Source organism: Morone saxatilis, unplaced genomic scaffold (genome assembly GCF_004916995.1).
Source record: "Morone saxatilis isolate NCDOM2014 unplaced genomic scaffold, NCSU_SB_2.0 Contig7, whole genome shotgun sequence".
NCBI lineage: Eukaryota > Metazoa > Chordata > Actinopteri > Moronidae > Morone > Morone saxatilis.
Genome location: NW_023340246.1, coordinates 3239253 through 3250935, shown reverse-complemented (window position 1 = coordinate 3250935; position 11683 = coordinate 3239253). Strand labels below are relative to the sequence as shown.

The 11683-nt window shown below is 40.4% G+C and overlaps 1 protein-coding gene across 2 annotated transcripts in view; it reads left to right on the top strand.

The window, feature by feature from the left end:
* Positions 1–11683, top strand: part of cnih3 (cornichon family AMPA receptor auxiliary protein 3) — an 82887-nt gene that overhangs the window by 66611 nt on the left and 4593 nt on the right. For both annotated transcript variants that reach the window (XM_035678117.1, XM_035678116.1), the window contains one exon: positions 5338–5481. In XM_035678117.1, the coding sequence (XP_035534010.1) occupies positions 5338–5481 (144 nt within the window). The remainder of the gene's footprint in view (positions 1–5337; positions 5482–11683) is intronic.

Below are 11683 nucleotides of genomic sequence, written 5' to 3'. Positions count from 1 at the left end.
AGCTACAACAAGACAGATTTATTAGTCCGTGTACCGATGCACTCGCATCCTTTAAATCAAAATCGATTTTCCGATTCAAATCGGTTTTTGTTACACCCCTAATTGAAACCCTATTGTTGGTTTTGGTGTTTTCATGGGATTTTATGCCAGTAAGAAAAACCTTGTCATTTAAGATTAGAATTAGTCTTAGTTTATAACTAAGAAAAAAAAACTGTATATGACAATAAGGCTCATGATACAGCTACATTGTTCAGGATCAAAAAGAGTATCCACTAGGTTGCAGGTAATGGCTGAATCATCCCTAGCTGATGATGTTTGGGCATTTGGGGCAACGAGGATGATTTTGTGGTCCTCTGACTGAAAGTAGAAAAAGTAATTGGGTCCAAGGTGTTAAGAACAAGGAGCGTTTCACCAGCTGATAAAGGAGCTTTCTGCTTGCTGCTGTCACTCTGTCTCTCTCTCCATCTCTCTTTTTCCCTTCCTTGTTTTTCTCCACTGGAGGTTCCTCCGCAGGCTGTCAACTCTCTGCCCTCATCTTGCATTTGGCACTGCGGCTACAAGAGCTTTTCTCATGTGACTGCTGTGAAAAAATGTGAAAAATCGAGCTAGTTCTAAAAACTTTAATGCCAGATGAAAGTTTCAAGGTCATTGTGTAAACATGATTGACACAAGGTGAGGTCGTGTTTGCTTTTCGTAAAATTTAATCATTTTTGGATGAACAAAACAAACTTGGTGTGTGACAAAACCCATGAAAAGACCAAAACCAACAGTCTGTCTTTTAGTACTCTCTGACTTTTCAACCCTCTCAGCCTTAAGCCTGTTATTTCCTACTGAAGACGGATATATATATCACTTTTCTAAAACAACTGGACATAGGAAACATTGTTTACAGGAGGACAGTTGTTTGGGACTATATAAACACACATTTAGTGGACTGGTGAATAGTTATAGCAGTAGAATGGTGTGTGTGTGTGTGGGATTGAGTCAAACTAATCCACAGTTTGTGAAACAGTGGTGTGTTTGAATAGATTTTGGACAACAATGGAGCTCTTCAGCACAGAGGAAATAAGATATGCGTATAGCTAAAAGCAAGTATATCAGAGTTGCAACACATCTCCAGCCTCTGAAAGGCAATGTCTGAAAAATGGGTCACCAGTCAGTGATCTTCAGATGTTTTTTGCTGCTCCTTCTTTGCCTGTTTCTGTCTTTGTAGCTGTTCTTCCCGCCGGTGTTAGACGTAGACTGCTGGCAGTCCGATTGGTTTAAGCTTCTGTGCTCAGCTGGTGAAAGTTGCAGAATGAGAGGAGAGGAGAGGAGAGAAGGGTAGAGCAGAGGAGAGGAGAGAGGAGATTAGAGAAGAGGAGAGCCAAAGAGAGAAAAACATCTTGCTGTCTCATTAATTGGAGACTGCTGCCAGATGCCCACCGGCTACAGATGCTGCTTCCTGCGCAGCTGAGAAACGAGAAGACAAGGAAGGGATGGGGAGGGAGAGAGGGTAAGACAGAGATGGAGGAGGGTGCAAAATGAAGGAGGAAGTAGCGGGAGGCAGGACGGGTGAGGCGAGAGAAAAAGTGAGTGACTGATAGGAGAGAGGTCTAATATTGACAAGGTGATTCAGAGGAGAGTGAGAGAGGGAGGGAGGGAGACACTAATGGTGAGCTATTTAAACACAAGCTCATGGATACAGTATGTGATCACAGCGACATATTGATGGGTCCACATGTCCATGTGATGCTCTGCAGAGTTGCAGATGCAGCCGGGAGGCTCCGAGGTCAGATTGATGGCAGCAAAGCTCGAGCTATTTGTTGATATGAACTTGTATTGGAGGATGTCTTGTAGCCAGGAAAACCAGCGCTCTCTCTTTAAGGTTTCTCTCCAACAGTTAGGTCACGATTGCTTTTGGAGTTGCCCTAAGGCTTTCTCACTTACCTCTAGTGCTATGTAGCTACAGCCATGCCGATATTTTTGGTATTCAGTGCGTTTAGTTGTCCATCTCTTTGATATTTCTGCCTTGTCTGTGGTGCTTGAAGCACTGACAATGACATGCTATGCTATGTCCTGGTTACTCTGCAAAGTGTCCTGTTTTCATAGGGACCACTTGTTCTTTATAAAGTAGCTCCAGTAATAACTGTTCTCAGAGAGGTTTGGTCTCGGTCCAGGAGGGTTGAAGTGGGGTTAGTGTGTGAGGTGAAAGGGACAGGTGCATGCCAGTGCCGCAGGAAGTTAGTTACTGTAGTTTTGACCTCTGTTTTGGCTCACCCACCAACACGGTCAGTGTTAGGAGCAGCAGCTGTGGATGTTACACACAGCTCACAGAGGCAATAAAGGTATTGTACTTTAAAACCCTTAGCGCTCACTTGCTGCAATTTGTGTCAAAATAACTTCAAATCTTAACACACAGAATAAACATCCATAAATCTGCATAGCAATTACAAAAATAAGCTCCTTGTAACTCCAGGACTGGCCTTATGATCGAGTTGTTGTATCAGTTAACCAATTATTGTTGAGCTGTGGCTATGTTGCAAACAGGAAGTGCTAACAGCAGTACTTTTAATGACACCAAAATGTAAATTAAAAGTGCAGCACTCAAGTTGTAGCCCACAGTGTGAGTGTGCATGTGCCTGGCCTCAGTAGTGAAACCTTAATTGGATTCAGTCTGGGATGATGTATGTAACAGGTCCATTCATGGGGGACATTTCCTTGTTTATTAAGAACAGAAGTTTTTGCCAGACTAAAAGCTCTCACAATATGTGAATGAGGGGGCGTAGAGGGAAATTCCAAGATATGCTAGCCATGTGGTGCTGTTTCTTAAAATGCTTTGGTTGCCAGCTGAATCCTTTTCAAAGCCTGTGAGTGAGTGTGTGTTTGTGTCCTGTTTAACACACTGAGCATCTCTACATGTCTATGACAAGCAGGAAGTGTTCACCCAGTTTTCTTCTTGCCTTTGCTCTTTTTATTTAGTTTAATAAGTTCTTATTTATTATGAATGACATTTTATAAGCTAATTATTTAAACTGCAGTAGTGTTGTTTACTGTCAGCTAACCTGGTTTACCTCATCATCAGTCATTTGTGCATGTATCTTTTGTAGAAATACATGGGAACTATATTCAGTGACTCATTACAAAGCCCTTCTGTCATTCAAAATACATCAAGATGCACTATTTAAGATTTCATACATGCATGAGTCATCTATCGACTGACAGAAACGTGAATTAGTCAGTGTACATTGTATTGTAACTAATAAATGACAACCAAATGTACGTTCATTTCACAGTTGAATACATGAATGAACAGTAGTATGGACATGCATAAACCATCTGTTAGTCTGAGTTATGACTGAACAGACCACATGCATCATGATGGCAGCTTCCTGGTTGGACTGCGTTACCCATCATACCCAGCAAAGCATAATTTCAGTGAATTTCTGAGTGAATTTCTCTCTGATGGGCTCTGTGGGTTAAATGACTGAAAAATGAACAGCAGTAAAGTTGCTATCTTAATGCAATTGGTCTGTTTCATTAATAAACAGTTACCCATTGTTACAGAATCCAGTTCATTTGTATCAGCTCTGGGGTCCATAAAAGGCAAATCCCCCCTATAAAACGTAATGAGGCAATTGTTTATCAGTGCATAAACAGCTCTCTCAAAGCAACAGGCAGCAGTTGGAATTCCCTCTACATGTTGTCTCATGGCGGCTTTCCTCAAGTACGCATAAAACATATTTTCCATTTCAGAATTCTATCAGCCCCGCTGAAATAAGTCTCACTGGGATGTACAAGCTCCAGGAAACATCCTACAATTCCCCAAACCCACTCTGCTATTAATCACAGCCAGGTTCTGTGTTTGGGTGACATCGCACATCTTCATTTTACAGAGCTGTAAGAGAGAGAGAGCTGTTTGTGTTGGCAAATATTGATTGTACTAAAAGCATAGCAATAACACATGCAGATTCTATTATAGGGTGGATTTTCTCTTCAGAGTTTAAATCAGTCAGCGCTGGGTGATAAATGGTTGTAATTTGAAAGGGGAGAAAATGTTGGGGTTTTTTTTATTAAAATTTCATTTTAAAGTTTTATTGAAAATTATTGTTTGCTTATTTTTATGCACAGCAGTTGGAGCTGTAATTCACTTACCGAGCTGACTGTATTTAGGAACTTAGAATAAACCCCAGCCCTGATACCTTTAGAACCGCATAACTGACCTGGGTGAAAATATATTTGAATAACAATTCAAATATTTAATCATACTTTGTTTATCTTGTTGGGAACTTTAATATTTTGCACGACAAGATAAGTCAAATTGCTCCTTATCAAGATATCCTTTGCTAAGTCCTTGTCCCCTTACTTACTGTTACACCTGTGAAGCTAAAAGCATTTTAGCATAGCACAACTGAAGATCACAGTGATACCACTCAAAAAGATAGTGATTTCTGAAACAATATGGTTTGTGATTTGTCACAGAAGTTGAGAATCGGGCATCTCATTTCTAGATGGTGACCTTCGATTTTAACGATTAAAATCATGGCCGTCGCTGGCAGATTAGCTAGCTAATTAACATTAACTCTGTGAGTTGATTAAAAAATCGGTTTCTAGCTGATTTGTTGACCATAAAAAGGGTTTTAAATATGCAATTGAAAGCTACACTCCTGTGCTAAAAGACTAAAGCTACATGTCGCTAGCAAGAGCTCAGCGTCCTCACCAGTTGACATGGAAATAATTAGCTCCATCTAAGAGCTCAGCACTTAATTTATGATTTGTTCTCGCTTTGAGGATGATGCTAACTTTATCTACAGTGAACTCTGATATACTAGCATTCTGGCTCTCAAACAGTGGGGGTCGGTCTTGGACGGACATAGCTTGTAGCCCCACAAAACAATACTTAGCTAATGATGTGCTACCTAGCTTTGCAAATATTACTAGGTTACTACAGAGGGTATTAAGCTAGATAGCAATTATATCTAACGTTAGGGCAGATAAACACAATGTTTAATACATTCCTTACACTATTGCTAAGCGCCCTGCTTCAAAATGTGAAAAGAAATCCAAAGCTTGACAGGCCTGCCATTTATGTTAGCTAAACTACGGCACAGTCGCTGCTCAGGGGAGGGATTTAGCAAATGGTCAGTTCCCACGAACACATTCAACTACTATTTCGCCCACGTCTGCTGCATGATGGTGTCCCCCTAACTCATCATGCCATCTTTTTCCATGCTATTTTCTTCCCCATTTTCTTCCCATCATCTCCCCGCCTACCTCGCTCCATCCTTCCCTCCCCCTCCCCCCCGGGGTCTGGAACGGGTCAACTACCCGCGATGTGGTCTTTGCCCTCTGTGGTAGGTACTTCCATTCCCCAACGGACACTAAGGAGCTGCTCTACGACCCGGCGTCCGTGATGAACGGTGACACACTCAAGTTCTGCCTGAAGGAGGCCTGGTGCAAGCTGTCCTTTTTTGTCCTCTCCTTCTTCTACTATCTCTACTGGTGAGCATGTGACAGGCGGTGTGGGGACATAATTGGATTACATGTAAAGAGATTACATTAATCTGATTACAACAGCTAAAGTTAAAAAAAATATGAAACTGAACTGGAGCTACTTAAAAATATACATAGATGAGTTTTTGGAAGTATGTGGTGAAAATGGAAAATTAGGAAGCTGTGAAAATGAACACTCATATCATATGTTTGATTCCAACCATACTGCTATCACATGGTTATTTAACTTGGTTTGATTTCTCAGCTCTGATGAAGCAATGTGAGTGCAAATCACTGAATAAAGCAACCATTTCTCTGACAATCACATGCAAGTTCTATCGCGCACTGTAGATCTGTCAGGTTAGTTAGGTTCACTGTTAGGACCACTACTGCTAATGCATGTGATGTTGAGAGAATTTGATTCTTTACTTCATTGATAAGCACTACAAGAATGGTCATGAGGACAGCCAAAGCATAAAACTGCTACGCATTGGTTAACATTGATTGATTATTCTGTGTTATTACACATAAGAAGGTAATTGTAAATTATGGCATTGATGAAATTGCATTTAGTTTTTTGCCTGCTGTTACATGATAACAATGCACACTATATTCCTGTCCATGTCTAATAATACTGTTATTAATCACTCCGGATTCTTGTTCCATGTGTCATGTGGGTGCTGCAGTGTGTGGAACCTGGACATATCCCTCTAATAGGTCTAATCAATGGAAACACTTAAAGGTACAATCCTTATATTTTTTTACCTTTTATTCTATGGTAGTAAATTGAGACAGTATAACATTATTCTTAAGAAATTTTGACACTAATGGTCTTCTATATAGCCACAATAGTGTTTCATAAATTCTCTTGATCTTGATCTGTATACATAAGGGCCACATTTGCTATTAATGTGCCATGAAAGACTGTTGTGGTTATATGGAGTTTAGATTTTTGTGGAGCCACGTTGGTTACAGATTGTAGTTTTTTGATGACCGAGCTCCAAGATAAATAAAGAGAGAGGATTTTTGACCAGATCCCAAAAAGGATTGCAACTTTAACATGGAGTTGTTCTTGTATGTGTGGGATAATGCTGTGATTAAACATTTAACACATGCTGGAAGATGTCTTTTCAGGTACTTTGGTAATAGTGATGTTAATATGTTTATCACAGCAATATCGCACAGGTAGAAAAGCAACATCATGAGCAATGTGGCGAGTCTTGTTCTTTTACAAGATACTGTTTGTTTTTCTATATAAAAAAAGTACCATCTCTAGAGTGGCTACTCTTGAATCTGACAGTACATCCTATAACCAACATATCCCAGGGAGATGAGGTATATTTTCTTCAAGATAATGTGAATTAGAAAATTGCAATATACAAGACCTCAGTCCCCTGGCAAAAGCATCTTGTTCTTCAGCTACAGCTATTATGATCCTGATATTATCATATGTTATTACAAAGAAGATGTCAACACATGACCCCTGCATTTTGCAATTCAGTTTCATATAGATTGAAGTATAACATGCCGCTTCCTGTCCTGACTTTTCTCAAACCAGGGCACTTGGCACAGATTCCAAACTTGATTTTCTCTCTAAAGCACTTTCCACTGACAGCAGCAATATTCTTTCAAATATCTGTTAGATATCAGAAGGACTATAGACAATGAGAATAGTGTTCTCCCTCCTGGCATGGTGTAGATTGTAGGTGAAAAAAGAAAGAAAAAGAACTAATGTTTCATGCTCATATCTCATCCATTCCCATACCAGTGCCTACATCAATCAGTAGATGAAGCCAGTGTGTTGTAGGTTCAGTGGACAAGAAACCTTGGAGGTGAATTTAAAGGACCATACTGTTAGTTTTGAATTTTAGTTCATTAACAACAAAAAATGTGTACTTTACAACTCAAAGGTCCAGTGTGTAACATTTAGGAGGATCTATTGGCAGAAATGGAATATAATATACTTAACTATGTTTTCATTACTGTATACTGAATATAGGAATAAGAATCATGGTTTCATTACATTTTGATCTACACAGAGAACCATGTTTCTACAGTAGCCCAGAGCGGAAAGAAAAAAAAACTACTTGGAACACACACACAACACTTGGAAGGCTAAGCGGTATATTCCACTAAATCCTACACACTGGTCCTTTAAAGGCTTTGAGTGATTCAGCAGTGATGTTGTATAGTGTTTATTTTATTATTAGTGTGAGACAAATTAAAAGTGTGTGTTGTGGTCCTGTTGTGGACGCTGAGTGTCTGTGTTGCAAACCAAGCATTCAACTTACACCATCTTGCTTCTCCATATCATTCCATCCCGTCCTGCCCCAGCTCATGTTGGACTGATCTGCTGCTATAAAGACCACTGGCAGCAGCAGCAGCAGCAGCAGCAGTGAGGTACTTCTCTACAAAGCAGGGTGATGGTTCCTTCACTTTCAATTCCACCAAGTTCAAGAGGGCGGGTTTCTTGAAATTCTTAAAAGTTGAAACTTATTAAAACTGACACGATATTAACCATGGTGTTGTATCACATTTAATAAAAATAATGGGTTTTTACTGAGTTTGGGTTTCCTGGACATTAATTGGTTAATTGGGCAAAGCCATTTAATCTTGATAACTTTAGAGTAAATTTCCTTATTTTTTGTGATTAAAGCATTAACTATTGCAGTATGTTTAGTTTATATATTTAGTATATCCCCTACAAATGAAATTGTCAGCCATCTTGAAAGTATGAGATGATGTTATATCAATTAACAATACTTATTTGGATAGGAAACAAATGCAAACATTAATGGGTTAACATTAAACTCCACCGATTGTGCACATTACCATCTTTTTTCCATGTGAATACTATTACATATGGGGAAAAAAAGTTGTATAGTAAAAGACTTCTGTGGCTGCAGAGGGAGCTATGTGAAGTCTTATGAACTGCCTCAAGTGATGTCATCTAATATTAAACAAATCTGTTGGTGTAGAGAAGTGAGCTTACCAGACCCCCTAGCATTACACGCCTAAATCTCCAACCCAACTAGGCAGAGTGCTCTTTTAATATTTCCCATTCGGTCCATTGGCACATTATAACAACTTTCTGGTTTAACTGCGACTGTTCACTTTTTGTTTCATTTCCAAATAAAGAGATTTAGATAACATGAATTAAGTGGGTGTTTGTTTACAGCCTGTGTGACTTACTGACCTGCTGAGAGGTTGCCATATGACCACATTCCAGCAATTATGCTGATGATTTTGATTATGATAACTAATAAAAACGTAAGACAATCAAACCCCAGGTTGTAGAAACTCTTTAAACAGTAACCTTTTAGTTGTCTGCTAAATTAGGTTCTTATAATCAGTGTGTATGACCCAACTGGGACGTTCTAATGACACGCAAGGGCTGATATCCAGCCACTCATTTGAGAAGTGGACTCCTGTTTTGCAGACCGGGGTGATGGTGGGTATAAACAGTGAGCCAATATTAAAAGGTTCTGGTGGATACAAACAGTAGGTGGGTGTATAGAACTGGTTGAACTGGAAGTGAAGTGGCCTGAAACCTGCTTCATGAGGCTTGTTTCTGTTTTCTTGCCCTGTGACACCGACCCTTTCTTTTTCACTGCTCCCCAAAACCAAACACAGTCCAGTACCGCTCGCCTGCATCTGTGACCTTAAGATCCTTCACAATAAATCTTACTGAACACACACACACACACACACAGGCACAAAACCCCACGTATGCACATAATGAAATTGTGCACGCCCTCGCTGACACACAGATGAACACACAGCTCCACCTGAGCGCTCACCTCCACACCTGGGTGATGGGTGATTTAAAATCCTTTTTGGTTGCTCAGTGGAGCTTATCTGGCGCAGATGATCCGGTGGAATTACTCTATAACTCTTGATTTTGTCCACCTGGGCACAGCAGGAGGACAGAAGCACAGGCTCAAAGGGCATCGAGCATTGGGCAAAATATATTTCTCATACGCTTTCACCTATTCAACACATTTTTCACAATTCCTCAAGAAAGAATTATAAATAAATCAATAAGAATGTTGTTTCAGTATAAATACTAGCAGAGACCCTGCCTGCTGGTTTGCCCATGTGATCCCTGCTGAGCTCTGTGCTGTCTCACCCTCCTCAGCTGTAGCTCCTCTGACACTGGATGATAACGAATCTGACGAATGGACTTCCCCTCAGAATGTGACCTTTCACCTCTTTTCTTCCCGCTTTCTCCTCCTGCACCTGTCTCAGGGATACTGTGTGAAATGTGATGCACTACAGTAACGAATACTTTCCCCCTTGCAAGGCATATACAGGTTTACCGCCTGTGCTCGGCTCTGATTAACCCCTGTGGTTTAAAATACTCACCCTTAGCATGTTGTTGTATGCTGATACCCGCGTGCTATCCTGCTCTGCACTTACAGATTGAACCTTTTTATCGTATTTGTTGTTCTCCCCATCTTCCCGGGCATGACAATCTAGCCTTTCTATTTGCTCACACACAAACACACACGAGGTTAACCTCGGCTCATTAACTAGACAGATGTTGAAAGCTAATGGAACATGAAATAGGCGACATCTGTCACTAAAGGAGTGCGCTTGATATGAAATGTTTTTCACAAGCAGCGGATGGCCTGGTATGACTTAAGTCCTTCATTTAGGGACTATAAAGATAAATGTCATGAAAATGTGATTATTTCTAACATTATGTATTAGTGGTGAGCCACCTTGTCAGAAAATCCCTCTGTTATGAGTATCATGTTTTCAGTGGTAGAGCTACCGTAGCGTACTGTGGACCAATACGTGCTTGGGGAGACAGAATGCATTTTTCAGTGAAGCAGAAGCAAATACGTTCCTTCATTGTTTTCGCTTGTATCACAATGTTCAATGAAGTGTATGTGTTTGCCAATGGACTAGATTAGATTTGAAATGCATGCTGCTGTTGGCATTAAGATGTTGGCCACTAGAAACCAACATTATTAAAGCAACACAAGAAGTTACCAAACTCAAGTAACCTTTTTTTGTGATGTAATGTTAGGCCATCGCACTTTTTGATTAAAAGGACAAACACAGCCGGCAGCAGATTATATCAGCTGTAGTTAATTAACATTAATATGGCAAGAAATTTACTCAAACACTGTCTAACAGCACTGTCCAATTGGGAGTGAACTGTATGTTGTTGTAGTTCAGTTATGACCAATAGAGTGGTGGAACAGCAAAGATCAGTTTCAGAAGCTGGAATAATCCAATAATAATAAATAATCCAGACTCAATAAGGACCTCCATCATTGGATCAACTTTTTGATGAATGAGTCAGTCGGCCCACCACTTTGGTCCAGACTTAAAAACCTCAACAACTATTGGATGCCATGGAATTTTGTAGTAACGCCGCGCGCGCGAGTGGTTCTACATCATACTGACTTTGGTGGGTTCTTTGACCTTTTTTTCTGCCCTATCTCAGGTCCAAATTGATTTGGTTATAAGTCTTACTATTTTACTAGTATCTTCAGCTCCAGTTGGTACTTTGGTGTTTAGTGGCTAATAGCCAAGGTTAGCATGCTACATCGTAATTCAAGTGGTAACATGGTAACCTTCTACATCACATTGCTGCTTTCATTTCTAGGCCATTAGCAGTGCACTTGTAAAAATGATCCCATAGGTGCACATTTTCCTACTGGACTACCTAAGCAATCTAGAGGTATATTAACTGTTTTGGCATCTTTGGTTGGTGCTTCTGGCAAATTGCCTAAACATACGATTTTATAGTTTATATTAACCCACTTACCACCCGTTGTGCAGTGGAGTGGGATACAGATAGGCTCGCGCTCGCATTACACAGGTTTAGGGGATTGGATTTGTGCTTCCTGGTCGTGCATTTCCCTCACGACGTGCACATGCTGCAGCGCACTCTAATTAGGCTCGCTCGCTTGTGTGTTACCCGCTGGATGCACACTGCCTCCTGTGTAATAAGGTGTCATGTGCAGAGCCACTGTGCTCAGGCATATTCATCTTGTGCACTGGCCTCCGGCTCGCTCACGGCACCTTATTGGACTCGGACACATTTTATATGGAAGCGTCCTCTGTCTATGGGGCTTTTTCGGTAACGCCTGAGAACAGTCACTCACCCGATTGTTCCCAGTCCTGTTAGCAATTGTCTGTGCTATGCTCAATATTACTAGGTTTTGAAAAGAGGAACTATTTTATTTATGGTATT